We start from the raw sequence: 27,069 nt of genomic DNA on the forward strand, positions 1-27,069 counted from the left end.
AAATCGTTACGAACCTGTAGGGCCCTTGTTTACCGTGGTCGGTGACCGATTGGATCAAATTTCTCCGATCGGTTATCGATCCAGCCCCACTACTTCACGTTGAGTGGTCGGTCAGAATCCTCCAGGATTGAGGTTCTTCATCAAGTTGACGCCAGTGACACTAGCGGCTTTACCATTACGCGCTACAATCCCCTGATAGGCTAATAGTGTGGAGGAGCATTATATTGTTTCTGTCTCGGCATTCCCAATCCTCCGTATGCACAAGCTTTTAGCCAGAGAGCGAAAGGCAAGGAGTCAATCGGCAGGTATTACTCATCTACCAGTCGAGATAAGCAATGATATCAAGACTTGTCCAGGCCTATTGCCAAGACCAAAAGATAAATTGCTTCCGAGCCATGGAACAGCGATCTCAGCACATTGGTATGTCAGAATTTTCCCAGATTAAGTTTTAGAGCCTGTATACGAAACCTCGGGAAGTTTGGAAGTCAAAAATGCCCAGCTGAACTCCACACCTGGGCAGTTCTTTTCAGAGGCTGGACTCAGACGATGGACATCCGTACTCGACTCCCGTTGGCTAGTCAAATGGAGGCCCTTGAAAATTATCAATCGTAAAGACCCGCATGCGTCCACTTTCCTCGTCCGATAATATTGTTCTTTCTTGTCGGTCGTTATAGCCAGGCCAAAGTCGTTCACTTTGCGCCCATCCTGTGAATTTTGGTCCCATTATGCATCTTTGAATCTATCATGCCATTCTTTTAATCGATCTACTATGACCATACCCTCTGATATCCTCGCTGCGGAAGCAGCCGGAAGGATTCCCTCCGATGTTTCGCTAAATTATCTCGCTCAGTCTCGCGATCATTCGGCCATCGTGGGAATTCTGTTCATGGTCTGTTTGACGGGCATTTTGTTGATTGTTCGACTCTATGCACGATTCTTCATTGTTAAGAAAGTCGGCTTCGATGACGCATTGGCCATCTTGACTATGGTATGTGCTGATCTATCCCAATCAGAGCGAATCAAGCAAGGACCATGCATTAGGACTTCTTGCTAGTAGCGAGGCTAACGTTATGAAATCCAGCTGGTCTACATCTCATTCGTTGCCCTATCTGTCGTCCTCATTCAACTTGGAAGTGGCCGCCACATCGAATACATTCAATATGTCCTGTCCATGGCCACCGTCCGCGAAACTGAAGTCCTCGACTTCGTCGCACACGTTCTCTATACAACAGCCCTTTTCTTTTGCCGACTCTCTGGTCTTGCCTTCTACTTCCGGCTCACGGCACGCGCCGGCAAGCTCCACATCGCTATTCTAGCTGCCGCTCCATTCCTCTTTATCGCATATCTCCCGCAGCTTTTCCTTTTGATCTTCCACTGCAGTCCTGTTACAGGCTTGTGGCCATATGCCTGGCAGAGCGAGCCCATCACCTATAAATGTTTATCATGGGGCTTGGTCTACTCGGTCAACTCCGGCCTATCTCTCGCCTGTGATGTGTTGATGTTCGTCATTCCGGCCATCCTCATCAAGCAACTCCATGTCTCCATGGAAAAGAAGATCAAGCTCTCGCTGGTTATGTTCCCCGGTGTGTTGTAAGTGAACCTATCTCCTACTCCTCCCGAGCCAAAGTCTAATGTCCTAAAGCGTCATCATCATCTCCGCCATCCGCGTCTGGCTCGTCGTTAGGGGCCAATGGGCATCCGATGGCAGCTGGGCCTACAACCCAATGCTGTGCGTTGAAAACGCTGAAATTGCAGGAACAATGATCGCCCTCTCCGTCCCCGCCTTGAAACCCGTCTTCGGAAATCTTTTCTCCCACCTGACAGAGTATACCTCCAGCCACACGCGATCGCGATCCGCAGGGAAACTGCGCAGTCACTCAAAGCCGGTGAGCGGCATGGGCTCGCATACTCGCGATGATAAACGCTTACTTAATTGGGCCAAGCTTGGCCATGATGATTATGAGATGATGCCTTCTGAGGTCTCCGTGACGAGGGATGCGAATGGGTCAATCATTTCTTCCAGGCCTGGAATCAAGGTGACAAATGAGGTTAATGTTTCGAGGGTGGATGGAAGGACACCCTCGCCCGAGCACTCGTCGCGCCCTTCATCGCGGAATACCTAGATATGGCTACGATAGACGCTTTAGGATATTTAATAATACACAAGTTCTTAGATTATTTACAAACAATCTTGATGACGATCTACCTATATTATTTTGATATCCAGGGACTTGCAAATTGTGTTTGTGCCTGTGACTTTTCTGGTGATGATTATACCACTGGCGCTTTGAATACCGCGGTACATCGATGATGAAATATTGCAAGGTCAAATGCAGGATCTATGGTGAGACCTTGAGCTTCGGGCGTCGGGCTTCGGGCGTCGGTGTCATGCAATACCAAAGGCCGCGGGGTCACTCACACCTGCATATGAGTAACGTAACGGTGTGCTGCTTAGCAATTCCGGCTTACGCAACGTGGTAACGTGCTTAAGCTCAGGAAGATTCCAAGCTCTATTGATCTCAATGATGACTGCATTTTAAGGATGGCTATAAAAGGCCTTCTATAGCTCTAGCTTCCATGGCCACATTCAACAACAGCTGTCATACGCATTTTACCCAAGCTTCAGAAAGGACAATCAGACTCTCTAGTGTCTTCAAATCTCACTATAAGGAATGACTCTCAAGTACCTGATCACAGGAGCCACGGGCGGTCTGGGTTCACAGGTATTGTCTTATCTTGTGGCCAACGTGCCCGCATCAGAATACGCAGCTGCTTCGTCGAACGAGGCAAACCGCAAACGTTTCGAGGATCAGGGAATTGCCTTCCGCGTAGTCAACTACGATGACCCTCAAACGATGGAGACCGCATTTGAGGATGTGGAGAACCTGTTATTTGTGAGCACCAGCACGTTCGATGTCGAGAAGCGACGACAACAGCACCAGAGCTTCGTCGACGCCGCCAAAAAGATGAATGTCAAACATGTACGTCCGAGACAAAGCATCGGTCGACAGCAATAGACTAACATCAGCAGACTTGGTATACATCACTCGCATTTGGAGGGTTCCGCTCCGATTCCAGGGCAGATGTGCAGCAAGCTCATTTGATGACCGAGGAAATGATGCGACAGTAAGCGCGGATCGAGTGACTACCCAAAACACTGGCTAACTGCCCTCGTCAGATCCGGTATCAATTTCACCTCCATTCGTGAAGGTCTATACACTGATGCCTTCCCAATCTTCATGGGGTGGTACCCAAGCACATCCACCGTTTATCTGCCATCCGATGGGCTCATCGCCTTCACCCTGCGCGACGAGCTAGGCGAAGCGAACGCTCGATTGATGATTCGCGGCGGATACGACAAGAAAATTGTTCTCCTGACCGCCCAGGAGCCCGTCACGTTCAGCGAGATCGCGGATCTTATCAACGAGACCACGGGCCGAGATGTGCAGGTCAAGCTTGTTTCTCTGGAAGAATTCGTGCAATTGAAAAGCGCGAATGATGAAGGAGGGAAGCCGGAGGCATTCTTCCGCAAGCTCCTGTCATGGTACGATGCAATTGCTCAGGGTGATGCAGGGATAACCGATCCGCTCATGACGGAGGTACTGGGCCGGCAGCCGGTGTTGCCCCGAGAGGCGATCCGGGGATTTTTGAGGGGAAATCGGGATTATGAGTGGCACCAAAACTATGTCAATCGCGGTTAGAGATCAGCATTTTGTTAATAGCAAGTGTTTCATTTGTTGCATGTGAGTGCGGTTTAAGGTGTCAATCCGAGGCCCTCTGGGCCGGAACAGCGCAGCCGTGGTCTCGGCAACGAATTCGGATGTCGGTGCCTTGGTGCCTGAGGCAAACAATCTTATTGTTGGTCTACCACCATGTCTCGGTGGGGGATGGCCCTTTGTAAATAGTATAGTCGAGTGTGATTGCAACCGCGGTGTTCATAGTACCACAACCTACATCTATAGTGCGCACTGGGGACGTGGAACGGCATCTGAGCGGCAATGAGGGCATCCAGGCAGGCCGTGTCCGCCCGATGCTGACAATCGGAGCCGAATTATCACGTTTGTGATTGGCCCATATCGCCTGAGTCAGCAGGCTGCCGACGCTCAAACCCGAGGTTACCAAGTTCAAGTTGCTCCTTGACTTCATTTTGCCGCCATCTGTGCTTGTGGTGCTCAGGCTTGTCTCGAAGGTCTCTTTACATCTTCGACCCATCTCCCCTCCCCTACGTGGCTGTCCGCACAGCATACATCTCAATTTTGTCGTCAACCCCGGATTTTTCAATTCGCCTCTAATTCGCCATGGCCTCCCTCCGCTCCACGTCGCGATTGTTCGCTGCGTCGCGGCCTCTGTTCCGCCCTGCCACCTTCGCTCGCTCCTATGCGACCGTCGAGACTAAGAATGTCGACCCTGTTCCCTCCGAGAACCCCAGCATGAAGACCTTCAAGGTCTACCGCTGGAACCCGGACAAGCCGACTGAGAAGCCCAGCATGGAGAGCTACCAGCTCGACCTCAAGAAGACCGGTCCTATGATGCTCGACGCTCTTATCCGGATAAAGAACGAGATTGACCCTACCTTGACTTTCCGCCGATCCTGCCGTGAGGGTATCTGCGGTTCCTGCGCCATGAACATTGACGGTGTCAACACCCTGGCCTGCTTGTGTATGTCCCCTCGCCACCCCGCGCAACGACAGCGCACCTCCGAACATTGAAATACTGACTCGGTCCAGGCCGTATCCCCACCGACGCTGCCCAGGAGTCTCGCATCTATCCCCTGCCTCACACCTACGTCGTCAAGGACCTCGTCCCCGATTTGACTCTGTTCTACAAGCAATACAAGTCCATCAAGCCCTACCTCCAGCGTGATACCCCCACAGCAGACGTAAGTCCCCTCTTGTCATATTTGACATATGAGCGTCCAGTCTAACCCCCTCTGCAGGGTCTTGAGAACCGCCAAAGTCCCGAGGACCGCAAGAAGCTGGACGGCCTGTACGAGTGCATTCTGTGCGCCTGCTGCTCCACCTCCTGCCCTTCATACTGGTGGAACAGCGAGGAGTACCTTGGTCCCGCCATTCTTCTCCAGTCCTACCGTTGGTTGGTCGACTCGCGTGACGAGCGCACCGCCGAGCGCAAGGCTGCTCTCGACAACAGCATGAGCGTCTACCGCTGCCACACCATTCTCAACTGCACACGAACCTGCCCCAAGGGTCTTAACCCTGGTCGCGCCATTGCCGAGACCAAGAAGATTCTGGCCGCATAGATGGGGAATTAAAACGGAGTTGGGATCTTTTTTTCCTTGTCTGTCCAATGTCTTGCCAGCCGCTTTCCTCTGTTTTATTTTACTATTCACTTTTTTTTCCCGACCCTATCACGGATGTTTTCATAGGTGTAAATTGTGGACATTTGTTTCTTTACAGGAATGCACTGGTGGTCCAATTGATTGAAATGTTCAAACTGGATATTTGAACTTTATTCGGCTATATGCCTGTCATAGGGAGAATTGTCTCTGATTTCCACACCTTAGTTGCTCGGGGGTATTCCTTTCTTCTATGGATTATGTGATCCCCTTTTGCATCATACCGGCCGAACATGATTCTATTCACAACATTCAGATGTTGGAACAGTGTGCGGGCATAAGAAACACGCGGATCACGACTCGGCTATTTGTTTTCCCTAGCTCAGCCGCATCTCAATCAGCAAAGCGGCCCGTTCGCGCTTACATCATCCGGTTGTTAGCGCCGTTCGACGCCAAAATCAACTAATGCAGCTAAAGACAAGATCTCACGATAGTGCCATGTACCCTGTGCCCTAGGTTCGTTTTCTTTCTTTCTTTTTTTTTTTTGCTTTTTTCTTCGCCAATACGCACAGGCTTTCCAAATGGCCCACGGACCGCCTACCATGGGTAGACTACACAATGATTTGTCACAGCGACGTGTCGGCGGTGGATCGGATCAAGTGCACGCTGTGCATTGTCCCTAGTTATCACGAACTTGGACCATGGGTGACCGTCAACAAACCCCCCCGGGGCCCCATCCGGGGAATTGTTCCACTGGTCCAGCGAGCGTCTATTAGAGGTATCTTCGGGATCTGTGTCCGAGATGGATTGGCGTGTATGGGATGTAGTAGTTGGAACAGTTATAGCTGTTGGTTCTATAGCGGGTCAGCCCTGGCAACCTAGGAATGCAATTCAGCCCAGTCATGAAGGCTCGGTTGCGAGTCATGAGAGCCACGGTCTCGCCTTTTACTCAAATAATAGTTTCCCGTCTTTTTCTGCTGCTTTGCCTTGCTCTCCTTTCTTTCTTACTCTTCCCTCGTGATAGGAGCTCGATTTGACTCTCCGGAGTCCCGTTCTGTATTCTACCACTAGAATGGAATATCTTCTACTTTACGCTGCTCTGGCGGCATTGGCCTCCTCCATCCTCTACAGCGTGCATATAGTCATCTATCGTTTGTATGCTCATCCATTAGCCGGATTCCCCGGTCCCAAGCTTGCCGCAGCTACTTTCCTCTATGAGTTCTACTACGACGTCGTTAAGAGTGGAATGTATATCTGGGAAATCGAGCGCATGCACCAGCAGTACGGTAAGTATACCCTGTGTTTATCTAACCGAAGCCCGATCTCCACTCCTGTCCTACTATATCGATACTCATATATACTAGGCCCAATCATCCGAATCAGTCCTCAAGAACTGCATATCAAAGACCCCTACTATTACGAAGAAATCCACGCTCCAGGATCGCGCAAACGTGCCAAAGATCCAAAGTACGCCATCGCGTTCGGCGCCCCCCACTCTCTCGTCGGAACAGTCGACCATGACCACCACCGTTTGCGCCGCAGCTTCGTCGCAAACTACTTCTCCAAACGCTCGGTTATGGATCTTACTCCCATGATCAACGAAAAGGTCGACAAACTAATCGCCCGCTTCGAAGATGCCTACCACCAGGATACAGTCCTCCATCTAATGCTGGACTTCGCCGCTCTGACCGCCGACGTAATCACCTACTACTCCTTCGGCTGGAGCCACGGATACCTGGATGATGTGAATAGCTCGAGCAGCAATGACTTTGTCGACGCCGTGAACGGTCTGATGTCCATGTTCCATATCAACCGCTTCTTCCCCATTCTCATTACCATCTTTCGTGCAGCCCCGCCGAAGATGGTGGGCTGGCTGCAGCCGCAAATGGCAGATTTGTTTAACTTTAAAGCTAAGCTTCGTCAACAGGCTAGTGAGACCTTGAAGAAGATGGAGAATCATGCGGATATCAAGGACCAGGGGTCAATTTTTGATGCTCTGGTTAGTCCGCATGTGCCGCCTGAGGAGAAAACTCTGGACAGATTGGAGGATGAGTCTGCTTTGCTGTTGGGTGCTGGCACGGAGACCACGGCGCGCGCTATTTCGCTCTCGATGTTCCATCTTATTAACAATAGAAATATGGCAATTAAACTGCGTGCTGAACTGAGGACTGTACTGAAGACGCCTACTTCTAAGGCTTCGTGGACTCAGCTTGAGAAGCTTCCTTATCTGGTAAATTATATACCAAGAAGTTCATGTTTTCGCGGGAATTGGAAGGCTAATAACGTTTGGGGTGCTAGACGGGTGTCGTCAACGAGGGTCTCCGCCTGAGTCACGGCATGACCGCACGTCTGGGTCGCGTTTCACCGAACGACCCGATGCTCTACAAAGACTGGGTTATCCCCGCGGGGGTAGGTCTACATATTCTTACCTATTTACACTGCAGATCACATTCATTAGTCTGACGATGCTAACCCCCTTCCAGACCCCAGTTAGCCAGTCCAACTACTTCGTGCACATGGACTCAACCCTATTCCCCGAGCCCGAAAAATTTGACCCCGAGCGATGGGTCCGCGCCACAGAGAATGGCGAATACCTTAGCCGATTTATCGTCGCGTTCACCAAGGGCAGCAGACAGTGTCTAGGGATGAAGTACATATCCATTTTCTTCTGGATAACGCCAGTTCTAAGAACCTTGGGAATGCTAATAAGTAACAGCCTCGCATACGCAGAGATCTACATGTCCCTGGCCCACATCAACCGCCGCTTCGACTTCGTCCTCCATGAGACCACGATGGACAACATCGCCGTCTACCGCGAGCTCGGAATCGGATATCCGAAGGAAGGTTGCTTCAGTATCAATGCTAAAGTTGACGCTATTATCGAGAAGTGACCTGGTCATCTTTGCTCTCTGGTGGTTTATGACTGGAAATTAGAGGTTCTTTCGTAGCTATGTATCTGGATTTAATTTCGGGTAGAATGCGTATGCACATAGCTATTTGCGATGAATTTACAACTCAATTGTTTGATCATGCACGGTTTCTACGACGCAACGTTAGGGTATACGGAATGGATGAGAATGTGGTACGCTGGGGAAGCGGGCGTGGAGAGTTGAGTTCATGCGGGCTTACCCCCACTTTCCAATCCCAACTTGCAATAAACACCATCCTATTGTCAGCAGTACGCGTCACTGGCTTGTCATGCTCATCGAGATAGACCCTATGGGTATTAATTGGATATTGGACGGGCTTACGCCGACAAATTGGCGTTTGACGCCACGGCGCTAAATGGCTATATTGTGTCACTATTGACTCTTTGTGCGAGATCGAGATTTATGGAATCCTTCCAATTCTCGCTTCACCAAAATTTGAGAGTAGTATGTACGTCAAACACTAGGAAGGTCCATACATCCGGACCCCCATCCCATGGGACCTGATCAAGGTCCGCTCTACTTCAGGCCTAATTAGTCTTCAATGGACGCGGTCGCCTCAGAGCATACGTAGAGCAGCTGTAGAGTAGCACAACTTTGAAGGAACGACCACCCCAAGCACGTACTGGACTGAGCATCATGATGCCCTCCCAACCGTTTCGGCCGCGCCCGGGCTCTCCGGACCTCGAGCCTCTTCAAAAGCTTGAATCCCGAAAATGAACTTAAACGGAGAGTTGAAGGCAGCATGTACAGTAATATTCGAAATCAGATTTACCTCCACACTCTTCGACTTTATATCCCGAACCCTAGCTTGAAACACGCTAATCCATATAAAGTATGTCCGTCGATCCCTTGGTTCTTAAAATAGAACCTGTATTTTACATGACGCGACGGGACCTCCCTTGGTATAATTTACACGAAACTCCTATACGTATGATAACACCCACTTCTCTCCCTAGCAGTAGGCATCCTCCTTCATGTCTTGAGCGCCACCCTACATTGAGCTTGCAATATGGTCTTAAGTCTATTCCCCGTCAAAGCTGCATCTTATCCGCGATATGATAGATTAATGTTCGAAAATCAACCTTACGTCCCCACTCTCTTGCGTTGTTTCCCGGAGGCCCAACCTGAGGCGCGTTAGTCCATATTGGGATATAGATCCGCTCAAGGGTAACACATCGACTATACTTTAGCAATTCAACTACTTCCAGAAGCCTCGTGGGCATCTTCATTCTCCGATCAGATCTAGTCGTCAGTTAACTCAATGAAAACTGATCATTACGAACGATGGCCCGAATATACATCTGTCATGCTCATCGATAATGCAAGATCCCCATCATTCAAAACGGGTCATAGATGTACACGCGTGATGTACACGCCTGAGGTTCAAGTTGCTATTTATACTGCCTTACTGTAACTTTTGGGAAGTTTTAAATGGCTTCCGCTGCTTCTTTAAACTCCGTTATATCGATGAATAAATATACTATATATCACCGCTATTAGGATCGTGGATGTTTCGAGTCTTTCGTCTTCAACACCCAGATTGTCAAGAGCATATTTAACGGAGCAAACATGAATCCACCTATTGTCCACCCATTCGCTGAAGGCCCATGCTTAAAGGTGTAGAAACCCGCAAAAATCAATATCCCAAGTGAAAAGACCCCGGATATAAGCAGGAGATACCAAGGAACATAGAAATCTTCATCAATCCAAATACCCCATCCAATTGGTGCAACCCTACCATTTGGATCAATGCATAGTGGCTCTACACGCTTTTTTGGCGTTTTTTGAAAGATATATTGAGGATCAACCGTGCCCAAGTCAACATCAATACCCCCCGTTTGGAGCCATTCTACCACCTGCTCATCTGTCTCTGGATTGGTCGCTAGAATGCCTATTAGATGATTTTGAAAAATCAAAAAAGCTAAAAGATCGAGAGATACACTCACCTCTTAGTACATCTTGGTCTGGGAAGTAGATTCTTACTAGTCGCATGCGATTGATCCAGTGCGATTCGCTACTGGACACCTGATTTTCTTCCACCGGTAGAGTCTGCGTTGTTCGCGGCCAGCATATCTCGATTCTGGGCACCCGATGCTTCCTAGCTGGGGGTTTTGTAACGTTTTTTATCTCTGGATTCTTTTTCACATGGTCAGAATCTTTAGATCCTCCTTGCGAGACCCAGAGGTGGACCATCAGCTTCGAGATACCATCCACAGGCAGCCCTTGGGAATCGCTGCAAACAGATTCCCAGTCCTTGTCCTCAATTTCTGGCCATTTCCATTCTATATCATTGATCAGCGGGCCATCAATCGTGTGGCTAAGTTCAAACTGTGACTAGTAAGCTTTTGTTGAGTGCGAAAGCCAAGGTAATTAACTCACCCGTGCTAAACGGATGTTGCTAAAGCCACGGAGGCCTCCTAGCCTTCTCCAAAAAGGTCTGAGAAGGTAGTAGGTCTTTTTCATCCCCCTGATTAATCTATGATCACTAATTTCGGTAATGCTAGTCTGCCACATTTGGCGTCTCGAATGGTGTGGAAAGCAGACAATGAGAAACAGTTTGACCTCAGCGCCCTTATTACCGCAAGTATCTTGGAGATCCTCTTCAGTACGCGGGTCATTCCTCTGAGATTGATTCGGTTTAGATGCATCGTGCTGTGATGTCACTAGACGCACGTTCTTATCTCCTGCATGTCTCACCTTCTTATCCGAATCGTCCGTAAGGGAAGCACCCTGATATGGTTCGGACGCAGGCCGAACTGAGTGAAGTGGTCGGGTGACCTCAACCTCACCTATATGTTCACGTGTGCCGCTCCGAGGCTGAAGGAGCGCCGCTAAAGGTGCTAAATTGACTTCTGCTTGCTTGATGTCGCACAGGAATGCTTCCCCACATTGCTATAATTTATTAGAGAAGAGAAATTTTGTTGAAGTCTTTTACTTACACAGGAGAATCGAAAACGGATAGACCCCAACGGTACTGGATGGTCCTCCGACAATGCCCTAAACTTACATGCTACAATAGTAGAAAAGAAAGGAATGCTCCATGCTAGCGCAGTGATTGTGGAGTTTGGCAATGCTCTCCTGGTCACATAAATAACCGACCCAGCCAGGAAAATGAAAATGACAAGTAAAAGAAACAGCCGAACTAAAGTCGGCTGTTTTGTAAATGTGAGGCCATAGATTGGCCCTGACTGGACTTCTGAAAGCAGGTCATTTTCAGAAAGAGGGTTTCTTCGCCGAGGGATATGATTCGTGGCGATTTTGTCGTCACCAGAATACCGTGGGAAGTTGAATCGATGTTCGAGTTCCATTGATGAGACTAGAGATTGTGGCATCGACCAGATATCTCTGCTTCGGGATGTTTCTATATTGTGATCCGCTACACTCCAGTAAAGGACGTCTTGGACACATTCAACCTATAAAAGCTGGTTAATAGAAGCTAAAGGAAAATTTTGGTGATGCACCGGAAGCCGCTTGCCTTCACGAGATCAACACGATATCGACTGAATGAGAAGAACAGTCGTATATTCTGCTTAAGCGACTGTGCTTTCAGATGATGAAGAAACCGCAAAGTCTTAAAGAATCTCCTGTCACCCAGTCCCACTGCGATGTTTATTACACGGAACCCACTAGGCGATAGAGCGCGAGGTATCTGTCGACCTATGTGCAGTGGACTTTGTTCTTCGTTTTCGAATAATAGAACGTAGGAAGGTGAATATAGACCCGAAAGCCCTTCAGGAGAGATAATTTTTGCATTATTCTCATTCATTGCGCATGTTGTTGTATCGATAGGTTTTGACTGCAACGCGTGTAAGTTGTTTTGTCATGCCGTCTATGCCTTCGACGCACTCTGTGTTCCGAATTGACACCTAGGTTCCGGGATGCAGAAACTTGGTTATAACCTTCATGGTAATCGCTAGCTGAGGCTTTTAGGAGGGCTCGCCGGAAATAGAACATGAAGTTGCTGAGAAACTGGGAAAATGCATCCAACAAGTTGTTGATCGTAACAAGACAGGCTATTAGAGGCGCCAACAGATGATTTCTCATATTGGGGTTGACATTCATATTCACCAAGCGGTAACCATGAACTTGTTCTTCCGTCATTTTGTTAGAGATAATTTGTTAGAGATAATTTGTTAGAGATCGCAAATGATGACAAGTAAAGAAAATATTGCTACAGTAGATTGTCCCCGTGTTTAGTCTCTTTGCTTGAAAGATTCTATGAAATTCCAAGGCAAAGTACGGTATTATAACAATGACTCATATACCGTTACCAGTGAATACAATACAGTCTAGCAGGGATTACTCGGGGATGGCTAAAATTAGACTAGCGTGTTTCAAGGCAGGGTTCAGGGATTAAAGTCGAAGAGTGTGGAGGTAAATCTGATTTCGAATATTACTGTACGCGACTGAAGAGTCATGGATCTTTCGACTTCGAGTATTGGACATAAGCAACCAAGGTGGAAGGCCTCAACCTAGCCAAGTCAAACATTCAGCGCAAAAACTCATTTCAACCCTACCAAAGCGATGAAGCCAACTGGAAACAATCCGAGGAGGCTAAGACTATCAAGGAGCAAGCCGGCCTTTGAGCAGGCGCAGAAGATCTGCAAAACAAGAATGGAGAAATTCGTCTCAACAACGGTCAGCATTAAAAGACTCAGGCGTTTGCAAGGAAGACTCGGGTGGTTTGTCTACAGATGAAAAGGCTGAGGATGAGTAGGCCAAGTAGTCTGTCCTTGGATGAGGTGCCTAGACGGTTTGTTTGGCCATGATGATGCTAAGATAGCGCACAAATTGTTACCCACCAAGGGGAATTTCCAGCATTATGGCGCGGGTTTAGGGGCCCGGTTTGCTGACTCTTTACTCATTCTGACGGAAGTACGCCTCTAGAACGTTGATCCTGCAAACAAAGCAAACAAAAGGGAAATCCGCTTTGTCAGTGGTTATTTGGCCAGAATTCGAATTCGCTTCCTCTAGCGACCACTCATCCTCCACAGCTCCACAGGAGTCTTTTATTTGCAAAACCAGAGATGTTGAAGAAGTTTCAAAATGTGGATTCTGATCAAGAACCTCTTTATTAACAGCCCTACGCAAGCTAAATTCCCTGCGACCCCGGGGTGGCTCTAGTCCAAGTCACAATTGCCCATTAGAAATGGAACCTTACAATATCTGGATCAGGCAATCATGGTGTCAGAGGATAACCAGGTGGTCTACGTCTAGTCCTAGGTGTCGATTCACCAGCATTTGAAGGATGAAGGATATTGCGTAAACAGCCCTGGAGGTATATATTCGTGCTTTCTCAATTTTAACACTATTTTAAATGTTGAGCAATCACTTAGCAAATGCCACTAACCCCCAGCCCTGACTTAGAAACGGTCTGCATAATTTCTAACCTTGGAAGCCCTGCCTAGGTAGAGGCTCTTTTACCCAAGTAATTACAATCCATAGATACTGTATCACTCTGCGGATCCGTATCTCCTCTGAACAAGATCCACTATACGACCACCAGAGTATGAATTCGAATAATTTTCCTGGACCGATTGCCCAAGCTTTGCCAATAGTTTCCGCAGTGCCGCACGATCCTCGTCGTCACATTCTGGTGACGGTCTCCACGCATTCTCAAGGCTTGCGGGATCCTCACCTTCCATATAAGGCGAAGGGCCATATCCATCATAGCAGCACATGTACCGATTGTAATACAGCCCGACCTTGATATCCCTCTCCTGCTCAAATGGAATATCTGGGTACCAATTACTACTGCCGATTCGAAAGTGTCGTAGTTTTGGTAGTTTTTCTGCAAATAGATCGAAAATATCGTGCCATCGCTTCTCGAACGAACCATACAAAGATTTACCGCCCTCGCGGCGCACCAAGGTGTCCCTAGGTAGAGCACAGGCTTCTACATTCTCTTCCATCATACAAAAGTCGTAGAGGACGGCGCAGTCATCGAAGTAGATTTCCTCGAGGGTGTCGCCATGCTTCAGAATCCAGTCGATTTGGCCATCATGGAAGAAACAGAAGTTTCCTAGTGATAGCGTCTTCAGGCGTGGAAAGAACAGATTGGAGAGGTCCAGGTGAGGGTAAAAGCCCGCGTATTCACGCGAGCAGAGCGAGAGATGTTGGAGAGAAGGCGCAGCGGGACTCAGCCATGTGCTGGGTAACTCCTTAAAAAACTTGCGGATTTCCGGATACTGATACATTTAGAATAAGCATCTTGATGGAGAACAGGGTGGTTTATACCTCGAGATCATGCTCAGGAGCGGCGTCATTTGTCTCGCTGGTAATGCTTAGGCGAAGGGACAGTAAGCCCGACAGGACCTTTCCCATTTTCGCAAGTGTTTTCGGATCTTTGGGGTTATCCGCTTGCAGGTTACGAATACCAAGATCTTGGATCGGGTGCCGTAAGGATTCAAGAAGAGAGAAGAGCTTATGCATTGCTTGGAAACGAAATTGAGGCGTCTGGGGGAAGTCCTCGTTATGGAAGTAATCACGATCCGTGCTGTCTGAAGTAAACCCCTTATCGAAGCACAGAACGGCGGCGTTCAGCCGAGACAATTCTTTCACTTGCGGGACGAGGTTGTCCCAGCCTTGGGGCCAGTTTTGCTCTTCTCCATCATCGTAATTCTGTGTGCATTAGTTGTTGCTTGGAGGTGGATTAAGATAATCGTACAAGACTCTCGTCCACGGTGTCTATGTAGATCTTTCGCGGAAGACGACGTAGACTGGGATTGTTCAAGATCTCTTGTAACCCGTTTTGGCTTGTCTCGCCGGGCTGCAGGTGCACGGTCCTGTAGAGCTGATCGGTGGCCAGCTGTGATATGAAACGGCAGGATTGGCGCAGCGACTTTAGTGATGATCGATTCGCATAAGAAAATGTGCGAGCGAGCAGCTCGCTGGGCAGATTGAGAAGGCGTGACATCTAGGCGTAGTCACAAGTAGAACTTGCAAATTGATGAGTCGAAAGGTGACATGTTTCGCTTAGCCCCAGGCTCCCATCGTGGAGTCCAAACTTCCTAATTCGGTAAAGCTTCAATAAGTCACATGACTGAGAAGCTATGTTTTTAAATAATCTCGGGACTCGTCTAAGCGACAGATACTCACGGACTGGGGCAACGGAAGATCTTGAGGAGGCTATTCGTGTAGCACAGCAAGCTGTCGAAGTAACTCTGTTCGTCCACCTGGACCGAGCTAACCGATTGAATAATGTCGAAACCCGTCTAGGCAATAGATACTTAGGGACATGAGCAAAGTTAGATTTTGAGTTTCGTCCTATGATTTTGCTGGAATGATTTATAAGAGTAGACGTAGTGTAGATCACATAAAGTCCTTGCTCTTATTCTTGGGCTTTCACTAGTAAGAGTCACCTGATGCGAACGTTGCGCTCAAGTAAACAAGGTTGGTGATAATAGATAGTGGTGGGTCAATTGTAAAAGTATTTCTAGTAAATTACGGTGTCATGATTCACGTGACTCTCTTATACTAACATATTCGAAATATTGAAAGAAAGCTGAACTAGAGTTAGACTAGCGTGTTTCATACAAGGGTTTGGGAAAGAATCCCTGTGAGTAGTAAATGATGAAACTGATTTCGATCCATACTGTATAAGATACCTTTGACTTATAGTAAGTCAATAATTACCATATAGTTTAACAAATCGCCGAAAAGGCTAATGAGAGAATGTCTCCATGTATTGATTGTGATTCAAGTGAGCATCTGCTTTTATTGTCAATACTTAGTGTGTATATTCGTTCCCTTAAAAGGTTTGTTGGCAAGAAAACGGGCCGCTTGAGTGAATATATATCGGGGGAGATACGTCATAAAAACCTAGTCCATTTGTTGCTTCCTTGAAGCTTGTTCTTTGGGCTTCAGAACAACAATTCTAGCTCGGCTTAGCTTTAAACGTTCGATAATATATATGTTTAATTATATTTCATGAGTCTAGTGCTTAACCTCAATCCAGCGCTCTTGGCAAAGAGCCCTGGCGTAGGACACATACTCCTAACGTACGAAAGTACTTCAAGTCGATCCAACAGAATTCTGAAAGTTCAACACCTAGTGTGGTAGGCTTCTAATAGATGACTAAGTATTCAGTGGTTGAGAGAAACCTCAATTAGCCCTTGGGGAGTTGGCTAACCAGCCGGGCGGCTGTGTTTAGTTTCTGGACACTTGAACCCCTCCCAACTTAACCAAACAAGTAGATAGAAAACCCAATTATCTGCAAAGGGGATTTGAAAGAGCTGTTGGCATGCATCGGAAGATCATTCAACATGATTTGGCCGAATTAAGGGTGGTTGGGTTGTTACATCCGATCGTACCTGGAGCAGAACAATAATGTAAAGAGATTTTTAGCTTGCCGATCAAAAATAAGACTTGGTAGCCAAAGCTCAAAGTGTTATTGATGGCGGGTCGACAGCTCGGGCGCTCCATCCGCAAGGGGTATTCAAGGTTGCCAAGGGAATGTGAACCACTGCATTCCCCCATGCCCCTGCACGGAGTAAAATGTATGGAGAGACTATAGACATTTATCTCCAAAGGGATTTGAAATGAACGTCCCTTCAAGGCACTTGAAAGGGTCGAGCGGGTTCGTAGCCAGTGTTGTAAGAAAAAGCCCGAAATTCTCCAATCAGTAACTCCCACGAGGGACAACTAAGAACATTAGACAGGACTCATGCAGCCACCATGAGCCAAGCCTAACCAAGCTTTGCTTGCCTATCTATATCACAATTGGAGGAGAGACCGCGCAGGTATCATTTTTTGCAAAGCAATAACCAATGCTTAGAGCGCTTGTTCTAACCCCGGGGAGATTTTCTAGGTAGGTTCAACGGCGATCATTCCACAGGAGCTGACCGTGATTTGCGGGCTTGGTACTGGAATTCAGCTATGCGCCTGGTCATATCTCTCATACCAAGCCATAGGGCACATCCCTTATGCTATGCAACCTCGTCATCCAATCCAATGCAGATCCTCATCCGCGCGTGTGGCATGGAGGACGCGGTATCAAGATCACAACAGACTGTAGATCAATATTTCAAGCACCCTGTACTTAAAGCCTCCGCACCCCTTCACCCCGACGCCATTTCAAGTCTCTTCCGACCCTATTCTTTCATTTCGACACAGAGGCTCGTACACGATGCATACCTCATACCTTTCTTTGGCGGTGTTCGCCCTCACCGCAGCAGCTGCACCTTCGTTCCCTAAGCCCAACGGCGATCCTTTCGCCAATAGCTTTCCTTTTATCACGTCCGGCAGTTCAAGTGTCGCCGAGAGTGATGATGATGGCATGACAAACCCCATTCCTGCCTATATGGCTGCTATGGAAGCTGTTGAGTCTGCTCGAGGCGGCTCTTACAACACACCTCAGCCAACTAGCCACGTACCGCAGTATGTGGCTCCTCAGATGCAGCAGATCCCTTCTCCAGCACCGAAGGCGGAGCCCATGGTCTTCAAGCCCCAGCCGGCGGAGGTTCCTGTAATCGCTGAACATGTCCCCAAGATCCAGCCACCGGCACCGAAGCCAGAGCCAGTTGCGCCTAAGCCAAAGCCGGCTGAGATTCCTGTGGTCGCTGAGCATGCCCCAAAGGTCCAGCAAAAGCCTGAGACTAAGGAGACTGTTCCTCTCTCAGATCCTGTTGCTGAGAACCCGGTTCCTAAAGAGCCCATTCCTGCTATCCCGGTTGCTCCTGTTGCTCCTGCACCCACGTCTTCTCACCATGCTAAGCCTGAATTTGTGTCCTCCGCTATTGCTGAGGCTATGGGCCAAGCCACCGCTGAGGCTGTTCCTACCGAGGACATTCCCGAGCCAACCCAGGCTCCTGTGACTATCAAGCCTGTTCTTCCTTCTCACGTTGCCATGCACTCTTCCAAGACACACTCCTCGAAGGCTGAGCCTAAGAGTATTGCGGCTCCTTCTAGCTCTATGGCTGTCCCCAAGCCGGCTTCTATCCCCATGGCTCCTTCCAGCTCCATGGCTCCTTCCAGCTCCATGGTTCCCTCCAGCTCCATGGCTGCCCCCAAGCCGGCTTCTACCTCCATGGTTGTCCAAAGCTCTCATGCTCGCCCGACTCCCACTTCTGCCATGAGCAGCTTCGTTTCTAAGGCTTCTCTCTCGTCCACTCACCGTCCCATGCACTCTATGGGCATTCACGAGGGCCACGTCTCGTCCAGCAAGCATCATGCCACTCCCTCGAGCTCCGCTAGCGTCTCTGCCAGCGCTACTCCTTCAGCTAAGGCCGGTCTTCTCGGTCTTGGTCAGCTTGTTGACCACGTGCCCGTTGTTGGTGCCATGCTCGGTCCTCTTATCGGTGGCTAAATACTTCCAAGTCATTCATCCATGATTGAAACTTGTATAGTGCAGCATGACTAGCAAGAGATTGGGAACACTTGCTTTTCTTTGGGCCTCATTGATATCCAAGAAATTATTTTAATATAAATGGCGTTGGAGTTAGGGTAGTTATTTAACCGAATCTATCAATGAATGTATCCAGCTTAGTCTCATAAAGATCACTAAAATGTTCCACAGCACTCTAAGGGTATCTTCTAGTAGAATTCAATCGGTCCATACATCCCTCCACAGCTTTCTGCATAGCATTTGTAGCCTCCTCCAACAATGTAGTAAGTGGAACCTTACCCGCCTTCTCCTGCTGAACCTTAATATATTCATTATTCAACACCTTGTTGATATTGATCTTCGACACGCCACAATCAATGCACTTTTGGAAAATCTCCTTCGTGAAAGGATCTGCACCATGTAGCACAAGCCTCACCTTCCCTCCAACTGCTTTATTAATCGATTGCAGTCGCTCATACTCAAGCTGAATACCGCGCGGTCCATACTCGCCGTGCACATTTCCAAAAGCAGGCGCCAACCAGTCAATTCCAGTATCGACAAACTCCTGACTCTCCTCAGGCGTCGTCAGCAGTCCCTCGAGGTCAGCCGTATCAGCAATGCCATCCTCCCCTCCCTCGATGCGCCCAGGCTCCGCTTCCGTGGCGATACCCCGCGCGTGGCAGTACTCCACCAACTCGCGCGTCAATGCCAGGTTCTCTGCCTTTTCGTAGTGCGACATATCAATCATGATACTGTCGAAGCCACCCAATTCCGCAGCGCGGCGGATAATCTCGGGCGTTTGCGCATGGTCCATGTGCACGGTGACGGGCACCGAGGCGTTGCGCGCGGCTTCCGCGGCGGCGTGGACTAGGATTCCGTCGGCGTAGTGCACAGCCCAGGGGAAGAGGAGGATCATGGCGGGTGAGCGCTTGGCTTCGGCTGCACGGACGGTGGCTAGAATTCCTTCCACGTTGTAACAGCACATGGCGGGCACGCCGTAGTGGTTCTCGGCGGCATGGTCGAGGATGCGCAGGGCGCGATTGTCGGTGAGTGACATTTTGGTTGTTAGGATTGGATTGAGGAGGTGGGTGACTTGGTTGAATGGAGCTTGCACTGCGGGGTTTGAGCCTTTTATTCTTCTTAGGCAGTTAGATAGGCGCTCGCGGTGCTGTCCGAGTGTTGCAATCAATTCGCATAATGTCCGAGTCTTCGGAGGTGCTCCGAGAGGGTCCAATGACGTCTAATTAAATTTCCCCGAAGGAACGTGGAGCCGATATTGAACCGTGGGACATCACCTCGGTCGTGATTTATCGTGGGGTAATCCTACTATTCAGCTTGTTGGTCTGTGGTGTCGCGCGCTTGATCCGTAGTGACTCCGGGGCGTGGATACTTGGAACTATTGGAGATGACTATGACTTCAAAGTGCGAATAAACTAGAGTTGATGATTTCACGAATTCAACATTGAAAATATTCAGAGCTATGGGATATATAAACTAGTTTCCAAACACCTTAATCACACTGGTGCTTCCCTCGGCACCAAATCCAGCCTTCTTCGCCATGAACAAGACACCCATCGCCGCATTACCCAGGTGCAAAGGGCAGTGCAAGTCGCGCGCCTTCTGCACGGCCTTCTCCAAGCGTGTAATTACATCGTTAATGGTTTCCGAGTTCTGACCAACACGGCCCTCAATCATCTCCAATCCCATGGTCATGAACTGGCGACTTGAGCCGGCGGCATCGCTGACAAGTGTGAAGAATTGCTTGAGGTCGACCTTGAGATAGCTAGCAAATGCGATAGCTTCGGCGGCAGCGACGAGGTTTGTTAGCTGCATCAGATCTAGGACTAGCTGTTGTGCTTCGGCAGTCTCCTCGGCGGACTTGGTGTTTGCGACCTTTGTGATGGCCTGGGAGTAATACTGGCGGACCATGGAGGAGTCATCGACGGCGCCGTAGCCTTGAAGTAGAGCAGATAGGTAGACCTGCTCAGCTGTCGAGCAAAGTGGGGTGGGGAACTGGTTCTGGCGGGCAGAAGTAGTGATGATCCCCTGGTCATCTCATTAGCAATTGTATTTTGCGAAAGCGACACTATGCTACTCACCACGTCCTTCAAAATAATAGTCAAAGCACTCGCACCGGGGTGCCAATCCTCGTCCAGCATACGCTGAAGACGATTCTCATGCATCCACGACCACGCATCTCCAGACTTAATAGCATCCGCAGTCTTATGCGCATCCAGACCCAATTGCGCAGCGAACCCCATCGCCTCGCTAGCTCCCAGGATATGGATACCAGCTAGAACCTGATGCACCATCTTCATATTGCTACCTGCGCCAATTCCGCCAGGCACCAGATAAAGCTTGTTCGAATCGGACATGGCCTCGAGTAGGAACCGGCCGCTCTCCAGCGCGGAGTCAGATGCGCCCGCCATGATTGATAAAGTGCCATCAGCAGCGCGCTTGGCGCCACCGGAGACGGGAGCATCGATGAACTGGATATCTCCGCGACCACAAGATTGTAGCTCTGCGGCTACAGACTGGGCGTACGAAGCTGGAACGGTGGAGCAAAGGAGAAGAGTTGCATTCTGGGGGAGAACTATAATGGGATCAGCTCAATGTCTTGCATTATGCCACAATTGCTTAGCTCACCGGAAACAATACCGTCCTCGCCGAAAAGAACGGATTGCGCCTGAGGCGCAGATGCCACCATGCAGATGTAGTACGACTTGCCATCTGCAGATTCTTTCAGTGATGAAGCCGGAATACCACCGGCAGCCTTGAACCGGTCGACCGAAGCGGGGAAAACATCGAACCCGTGAACGGAGTATCCCTCCTTCACCAGATGAGTGGCCATGCCGAAGCCCATAGCTCCAAGGCCGACGAAGCCAACAGATGGTTTAGACATGGTGGATAAATAACGAATTGCAGAGCTGAGGATATCAACAGTAATGAAAACAGCAGAAAACCAAGAATATGTAGAAATTGGAGACCGGAAATCACAGCGAACGTGGGGGTCCGAGGGGGTCATCTGGGGAAGCGCCCGAGTGGGATGTTCGGGCTAAGTCCGAGTCTCCCGAGCACCATGTCCTTCCCGAGCCGATGGAGCTCTGGGCTTCAGTTGGGGGTTCGGTTAATACTAGGTGTTTTGGGGATCTACGGGTGGTGATTTTATCCGGTTAAAGGGCTTTTCAGAGCATGGGAAATCCCTGGACCTTGGGGAGTAGCATGGTGGTTTCATGTAATCAACATTCACTTTTTCTACAACAGGCACAGAACTGACCGAATGAATGAATGAAGGAAACAGAAAGGTCAACATAAATTAAGCAACTACTTCGAAAGCAAAATACAAAAAAGAGCCTAAAGATTGTCAACACGGAGAGGATGCCGAAGACCGAGCTTCAGGGCCTCTCCCTCCGAGGCAACGGCAATGAAGCGACGCTACAACTCTAGCTACCTAGAAGCCTTGGAAGCCACGCGTGGGTACGGAGTCCTAGTTCGGCCCCTTGCTGACCGAAAACGCTGTGGAGAAGCGCTCATGTCCGAGTTAGCTGACGACGAACTGGCTGATGATGTACTGGCTGGAGATGAATGCCCCTGTTGCTGGCTCTCTTCACTACTGTACCCAATATCATATAGAGCAATAGGAGCGATGCCCTCGGAAAGACGCGCATAGGGCATTGAGGCGCTATTGTCAGATAGAATTTCCGTCAACACATACTCTGCAAAGCTGTTCGGGAAAGTGGGGCTGCTAGGGTGGCTAGAGATACTAAAGAACCCAGTCTCACTGAACATGCTAGACGTATTAGGGCTGTCTGGGCTATCTTGTGGCGATTTCCTAGGCAGGGAAGCAGTGGGCACTCGATCACAGTCAGAGTTCACCAATTTCCAATCAAGCATCGGCCGTCGGTAGCGAATGCGAATATGCCTATGAAGGCGTGAGTCGGATGATTCGTGAGTCTCCCAATCACTGCTGTTAGGATCCGAAGTTGTGCTCTTGTCGGTGGTAGAAAGAGTGAACACCGAACTTCTGGTGCTGAAAATCGGAGAGGGGGATACGAAGCCACCGTGGTCTTCAATACAGTTACCTGGAGAGTTAGACGGACTAGGTCTAACGGCGAAGTTGGAATCTGCAAACACATCAGACTGCTCGTCTGTGTCACGGCTGGACGGGAAATACTCAGCTGGATCACTGCTCGCATGAGGGTTTATGCGAACGGAGTACTCGAACAGAGGTCGGTCTGCATTAATACCCTCTATGGTGCTGTCATTTTGGTTCAGCCAGTCATCCATGGTGTCGTGGCTGACAGCATCGCACCATTCTCTGTCACATTGGACACAGGGGGTCCCGCTGGCCTTTCGGTTGAATTTGTGCTTGACTTCGACCCGGTCGCAAGTCAGACCCTGCCGCTGACCTAGTGTACGGACCTGGTGGGTCAGGTCTAGACAGCTGACGACAGTCCAGTTGGAGATGTGTCCGCAAATCGGAAAATGGTGGTAGGTGTACTTGCACATGGTGGAGATGGATATGAGTAGTGAGTGATGGTTGAGAGTTCTTCGACTCTGAACTCTTCACGGTTTAAATGAATGAGCTGATGGTGCGGACCGAATGCAGCCTACCAGGTACGATAGATTGAGATCAAAGGACATGACAAAAGACATTGGCAAGAATCATTGCTGACGGTCTTTGACATTCTTCTCATCATCTATAGTAATTTGATGAACACAACGGCTCGTAAGTCAATATCAGAATGTCTCGTTCTACATCCGTTTACATTTCATTGTATTATGATCAAGTAATGTTACACGTTGAAGCAGAATTGTGAAAGAAGTGAGTACAACCCAGGTTTTTCAATAAAGAATGGCACCTGAACCAACGCCTGAACAAGAAAGAACCGATGAAAGTTCCAGCTTCAGACCTCCAGATCCATCAGATACTTTGTCCCCGAATCTATCAACCACCACGCCGCCGTCTCGTGCATGAAGCGCACAACACATTTCTCAAGCGGCATAGTCCTCGACTCATCCGCCCTTCGCCACATGACGGTTTCACTGGAGAAAATCACATCGCCGCCCTTCTCCTTGAAGCTTAGAGCAAGTCTTCCGTTAACAAACTCCATATTCTTCATCGTCATTTCAAACTCCACCTTATTCTTGCTCCGCGCGATAACTCGGTACACACCACAGACAAGATCCCCCTTATCGAAATCCAGAGAAGAGATATGTGACGTCTTAAAGCTATGTATCTCTTCTGCAGTGGTGCAGCCAACTCGGATCATCAGCGCCTGCGGGAAATGCGTAAAAACCGTCATATTGCGGCGGACTAGCTTGGTGAAGAGCTCCTCTGTCGTTGTGCAACCGGGCATCAGGTAGCGCGGCACTGATTTTGAAGACCAATCATAGAGAGTAAAGTATTTATCTGTGAAGACGGCATCTGGAATCGACTCAATTTCACACGGTTTTGCTGATGCCGCGAGCTTCCCGCAGTGTGATCTGTGCTGGATGCGTGCGGATAGCTTTTTGTGGAAAATGTAGAAATAGACAACCGAGGAACCGGTGAGGACGGCTGTTGCCGTGAAGATGAGTCGGAACATGGTGAGGAGAATTCCTATGCTAGTTTCTCGTTTCCTCTCCTCTCGGGAAGTCGATGAAGTTGTTGTGTTCGGCAGAAACCGAATGGGTGAAATGACCGCATCATCGGACCTGCAGCAAACCCAAATACGAGCCTTATCTTGGCATTTTATTTGCTGCCTCGAGCTTATTCATCATGTTATCTTCAACCAATATTCCTTATAAAGAATTATAATAAGTCCTTCTTTACAAGCCGTAGATTGTAGTATGGCGATTTTTAACACCATGCGATGAGGCATGACAAGATTCAGCCGTGATCGTAAAACAAAGTGGTATCACTTTACAACACCGTAGCCAGAGCCATTTCCAGCAAATCAAAACAAAAAGTCATGAAAATCAAAACAAAAAAAATCATAAAGATCTCGAGGTCGCAACGTAATTAATTCCTCTGTCCGTTCTGCAACACCTCAATACGGCCACTATTGTGCCAAATCGCGATTTTGGCATTACACGCGCCGCAGTAGTGGTCGACATCCTTGAGTGAAGACATCAAGTAAGGAATGCACCCAAGACAGCAACAGCAGCAAAGAATAGCAGCCCAACCACTATCAATATATTAGTATGATGGATCACATGTTGATCGCCAGATCAACTCATTCGACCATGCGACCATTCAATCAGGGCTCAACTCACTGTGTCGTCCCGCCACTAACCGCCTCAGTCCTCGTCATCTCTCGCTTTCCACAGCAGGGGCAGTCCACCGGACATGGTGCTGATAGAAGCGAATGCAAGGGCGTGGCTGTAGCATATCCGCTCGGGTGACCATAGGGTGTATAGTACATGCCCGGCTGTTGAGGATGCGGACTCGGTTGACCAGGGTATGCCTTGGAATCAGATGGCGAGTTCACCGGATACTGGCCAGCCAGTGCGCCATTTGATTGATCGGGTTGATGTTGTCCCTGGTATGATTTAGCTGGTTCGTCGGGGTAGATGGGGGTTGGCGCATCGTAGTCGCCGTGCAATGGAGGCTTCTCCGAGACCGCTGATACCAGGGGACCTGTACCAACGGATGAAGCTGGATGGATGATTTCTGAGTCGGGCGGGCTCACGGGACTAATGCCTGAGTGTGGAGGTGCTTCGACAGGAATGAGGCCTAGCTTCCAGTCAGACGCGGGGGTTTGGGACTTCGTAAAATGCGGGGGACTCACCTTCACTGTCTCTGTTCGGTAGCTTGTTCTCGGTATGCTCGTTAGACTCGACCATGATGCGTGTTTTTCGTCTAAATCGGGGTAGACAGGGGCGTAAGGGCGAGCACACAAGAGTGAAAAACGAAGAGGGAAAAGTGTAACTCCAGTCGCGACCTAGGGCGGTCTACACTTTATAACGGACCCGGGCTGGGCAATCCCTTTCAGGAAATAGCGCGTTCCCATTTGATCGTGAAGGCTGATACCCCTTCAAACTAAGCTGTACGGGGCATTTGGAAGCCTAGTGCACTGACCTACTTCGTATTTGCCAACTGACCGTTACCTAGACCACGCGTCGTTTTCAGCTTGCCTCAACATTGTGATAAATCATACCTCAATGTTAAAGCACTGTTTTCAATTCCGAGACGCCCCAATCCTGAAGAAGCGTCGCTTGTTTTCTCCGAAGTGTGGCGCAGCGTTGTCAGGCAACTGTTAAGAGGAGGCTATGCTACTGCGGCTCGTGTTGTACCAAGACTGTATTACAGGGCCAATTTCCCCCTTGGGTCAATTGATTTGGGGGGCACATTTTGTTCGTCGCTCGCCTTTTATAAAACAGAGGCTGGTACATTAAAAGACCAATGGCTAATTCCACCATTACTTCGCCAAATTTTCAAAGAAAACGGCAAGTTAGCGAGTTGAAAAACCAGGTCTTGTACCCCTGGAGCTTTACAGCTTGGACCCACAGGGCATTTAGTCTAAGCCTCAATCCAATCATGAGCTATTGTGCCTGCGGTCGAGGCTGATCCCATCCTTGTCAAGTAACGCCTGTGGTAATGTAAGCAATTCGGAGTTTTCACAGTACGAGGGCTCAGTTTTAAACCGGTCTAGCCCAGGGTAAACTTGAAAGGATGGAACGAAGGCGCTCTCCACGGGCGCTAAACTGCATTGCTACCACGGCACATGTGGCCCCCAAAATGTGGACTCCAGAAGCGTGCAAACGCATGTATGGAGAAGTTAGATGACAGATCATATTGTTTGCGTTGCGGCTGGAAAGCGGCGTGTTAATCCTCGAGTGGTGAACTTTCCGCCAAGCTGGTGATCTGTGTTTAACATGAGGCTTGTTTTCTTTGCAGACTCTGTTTTGTCGCACGTTTTAGTAACTCTACCAACGAAAACCTTAATTTGTGAGATTCTAGGCTCTTTTAAACCTGCCTCCTGGATAGCAGCTTCGCCCACGCGGTACGGTAGCAGCAAGCATGTGCCATCTGCCATCAGCCCTGACTAAAACTCTCCAGGTAAATAGTCCAGAGCGTAGTTTCAGCCTTACGGTATTTCAGTCTGAAATATGAAGGAGTCAATGCAAGGCCAGAAATGGCCGAGTTTACCGAAGATCGCAGCACGTAACATTCCCCCGCAGTACTCAACAGTGTCCAATTCGAAATTAATAGTCAAGAAATATTTCGATCATTTAGTCCTTTTGGTGATCACTGCATGGATAGCTCAGTTATATTATCCTCAATTATAGACCAGGGACTCGGTGGTAAAATGAGGCTCGGGCTTACCGGAAGGAGACTTCCCCGAGGCCTAAACTTCAGGGTCCTCGGGATAACAAAAAAACCGGTTCCACAATTCCAGCAATCAAGTACAAAACAAAGACAGATGATAGGCATGTAGAATTACAGAAGGAGTTAAACGGACTCAACACAGTTATCACCGTAATGACGTGGTAAGCTGAGCTTATAAAGTACCTTTCCCTCCACCTCCCGTAGGAAC

At 48.9% G+C, this 27,069-nt stretch overlaps 12 protein-coding genes across 12 annotated transcripts; 5 read left to right on the forward strand and 7 right to left on the reverse strand.

Annotated features, from left to right (window-relative positions):
• Positions 1-769: 769 nt before the first annotated feature.
• On the forward strand, positions 770-2,123 carry N7443_002563 (uncharacterized protein; the record flags this gene model as incomplete). The annotated part of the gene is made up of 3 exons (XM_056882619.1): positions 770-988; positions 1,082-1,590; positions 1,643-2,123. The coding sequence occupies 3 exons, from the start codon at positions 770-772 to the stop codon at positions 2,121-2,123; spliced, it is 1,209 nt and encodes a 402-aa protein (XP_056744460.1).
• A 549-nt stretch (positions 2,124-2,672) lies between these two features.
• N7443_002564 (SDR family oxidoreductase) lies at positions 2,673-3,701 on the forward strand (the record flags this gene model as incomplete). The annotated part of the gene is made up of 3 exons (XM_056882620.1): positions 2,673-2,981; positions 3,032-3,126; positions 3,179-3,701. 3 exons carry the CDS (start codon positions 2,673-2,675, stop codon positions 3,699-3,701), a joined length of 927 nt encoding a protein of 308 aa, XP_056744461.1.
• Positions 3,702-4,298: 597 nt separating this feature from the next.
• sdh2 (succinate dehydrogenase iron-sulfur protein subunit SDH2) lies at positions 4,299-5,257 on the forward strand (the record flags this gene model as incomplete). Its single annotated transcript, XM_056882621.1, has 3 exons — positions 4,299-4,659; positions 4,728-4,879; positions 4,937-5,257. The coding sequence occupies 3 exons, from the start codon at positions 4,299-4,301 to the stop codon at positions 5,255-5,257; spliced, it is 834 nt and encodes a 277-aa protein (XP_056744462.1).
• Positions 5,258-6,365: 1,108 nt separating this feature from the next.
• Positions 6,366-8,184, forward strand: N7443_002566 (cytochrome P450; the record flags this gene model as incomplete). Its single annotated transcript, XM_056882622.1, has 5 exons — positions 6,366-6,579; positions 6,658-7,523; positions 7,592-7,702; positions 7,777-7,943; positions 8,010-8,184. 5 exons carry the CDS (start codon positions 6,366-6,368, stop codon positions 8,182-8,184), a joined length of 1,533 nt encoding a protein of 510 aa, XP_056744463.1.
• Positions 8,185-13,676: 5,492 nt separating this feature from the next.
• On the reverse strand, positions 13,677-14,420 carry N7443_002567 (uncharacterized protein; the record flags this gene model as incomplete). The annotated part of the gene is made up of 1 exon (XM_056882623.1): positions 13,677-14,420. One exon carries the CDS (start codon positions 14,418-14,420, stop codon positions 13,677-13,679), a length of 744 nt encoding a protein of 247 aa, XP_056744464.1.
• Positions 14,421-14,454: 34 nt separating this feature from the next.
• Positions 14,455-15,139, reverse strand: N7443_002568 (F-box protein; the record flags this gene model as incomplete). Its single annotated transcript, XM_056882624.1, has 2 exons — positions 14,455-14,844; positions 14,891-15,139. 2 exons carry the CDS (start codon positions 15,137-15,139, stop codon positions 14,455-14,457), a joined length of 639 nt encoding a protein of 212 aa, XP_056744465.1.
• A 2,211-nt stretch (positions 15,140-17,350) lies between these two features.
• On the forward strand, positions 17,351-18,529 carry N7443_002569 (fructose-bisphosphate aldolase; the record flags this gene model as incomplete). The annotated part of the gene is made up of 1 exon (XM_056882625.1): positions 17,351-18,529. The coding sequence occupies one exon, from the start codon at positions 17,351-17,353 to the stop codon at positions 18,527-18,529; it is 1,179 nt and encodes a 392-aa protein (XP_056744466.1).
• A 214-nt stretch (positions 18,530-18,743) lies between these two features.
• On the reverse strand, positions 18,744-19,604 carry N7443_002570 (class II fructose-bisphosphate aldolase; the record flags this gene model as incomplete). The annotated part of the gene is made up of 1 exon (XM_056882626.1): positions 18,744-19,604. One exon carries the CDS (start codon positions 19,602-19,604, stop codon positions 18,744-18,746), a length of 861 nt encoding a protein of 286 aa, XP_056744467.1.
• A 437-nt stretch (positions 19,605-20,041) lies between these two features.
• On the reverse strand, positions 20,042-21,449 carry N7443_002571 (NAD(P)-dependent oxidoreductase; the record flags this gene model as incomplete). The annotated part of the gene is made up of 3 exons (XM_056882627.1): positions 20,042-20,593; positions 20,647-21,140; positions 21,194-21,449. 3 exons carry the CDS (start codon positions 21,447-21,449, stop codon positions 20,042-20,044), a joined length of 1,302 nt encoding a protein of 433 aa, XP_056744468.1.
• Positions 21,450-21,994: 545 nt separating this feature from the next.
• Positions 21,995-23,056, reverse strand: N7443_002572 (uncharacterized protein; the record flags this gene model as incomplete). The annotated part of the gene is made up of 1 exon (XM_056882628.1): positions 21,995-23,056. One exon carries the CDS (start codon positions 23,054-23,056, stop codon positions 21,995-21,997), a length of 1,062 nt encoding a protein of 353 aa, XP_056744469.1.
• A 398-nt stretch (positions 23,057-23,454) lies between these two features.
• On the reverse strand, positions 23,455-24,135 carry N7443_002573 (uncharacterized protein; the record flags this gene model as incomplete). Its single annotated transcript, XM_056882629.1, has 1 exon — positions 23,455-24,135. One exon carries the CDS (start codon positions 24,133-24,135, stop codon positions 23,455-23,457), a length of 681 nt encoding a protein of 226 aa, XP_056744470.1.
• A 416-nt stretch (positions 24,136-24,551) lies between these two features.
• Positions 24,552-25,375, reverse strand: N7443_002574 (LITAF-like zinc ribbon domain-containing protein; the record flags this gene model as incomplete). Its single annotated transcript, XM_056882630.1, has 3 exons — positions 24,552-24,717; positions 24,806-25,265; positions 25,321-25,375. 3 exons carry the CDS (start codon positions 25,373-25,375, stop codon positions 24,552-24,554), a joined length of 681 nt encoding a protein of 226 aa, XP_056744471.1.
• Positions 25,376-27,069: the final 1,694 nt, after the last annotated feature.

This window comes from Penicillium atrosanguineum (genome assembly GCF_028827265.1).
Source record: "Penicillium atrosanguineum strain IBT 20685 chromosome Unknown utg000002l_segment0_segment0, whole genome shotgun sequence".
NCBI classification, from domain to species: domain Eukaryota; kingdom Fungi; phylum Ascomycota; class Eurotiomycetes; order Eurotiales; family Aspergillaceae; genus Penicillium; species Penicillium atrosanguineum.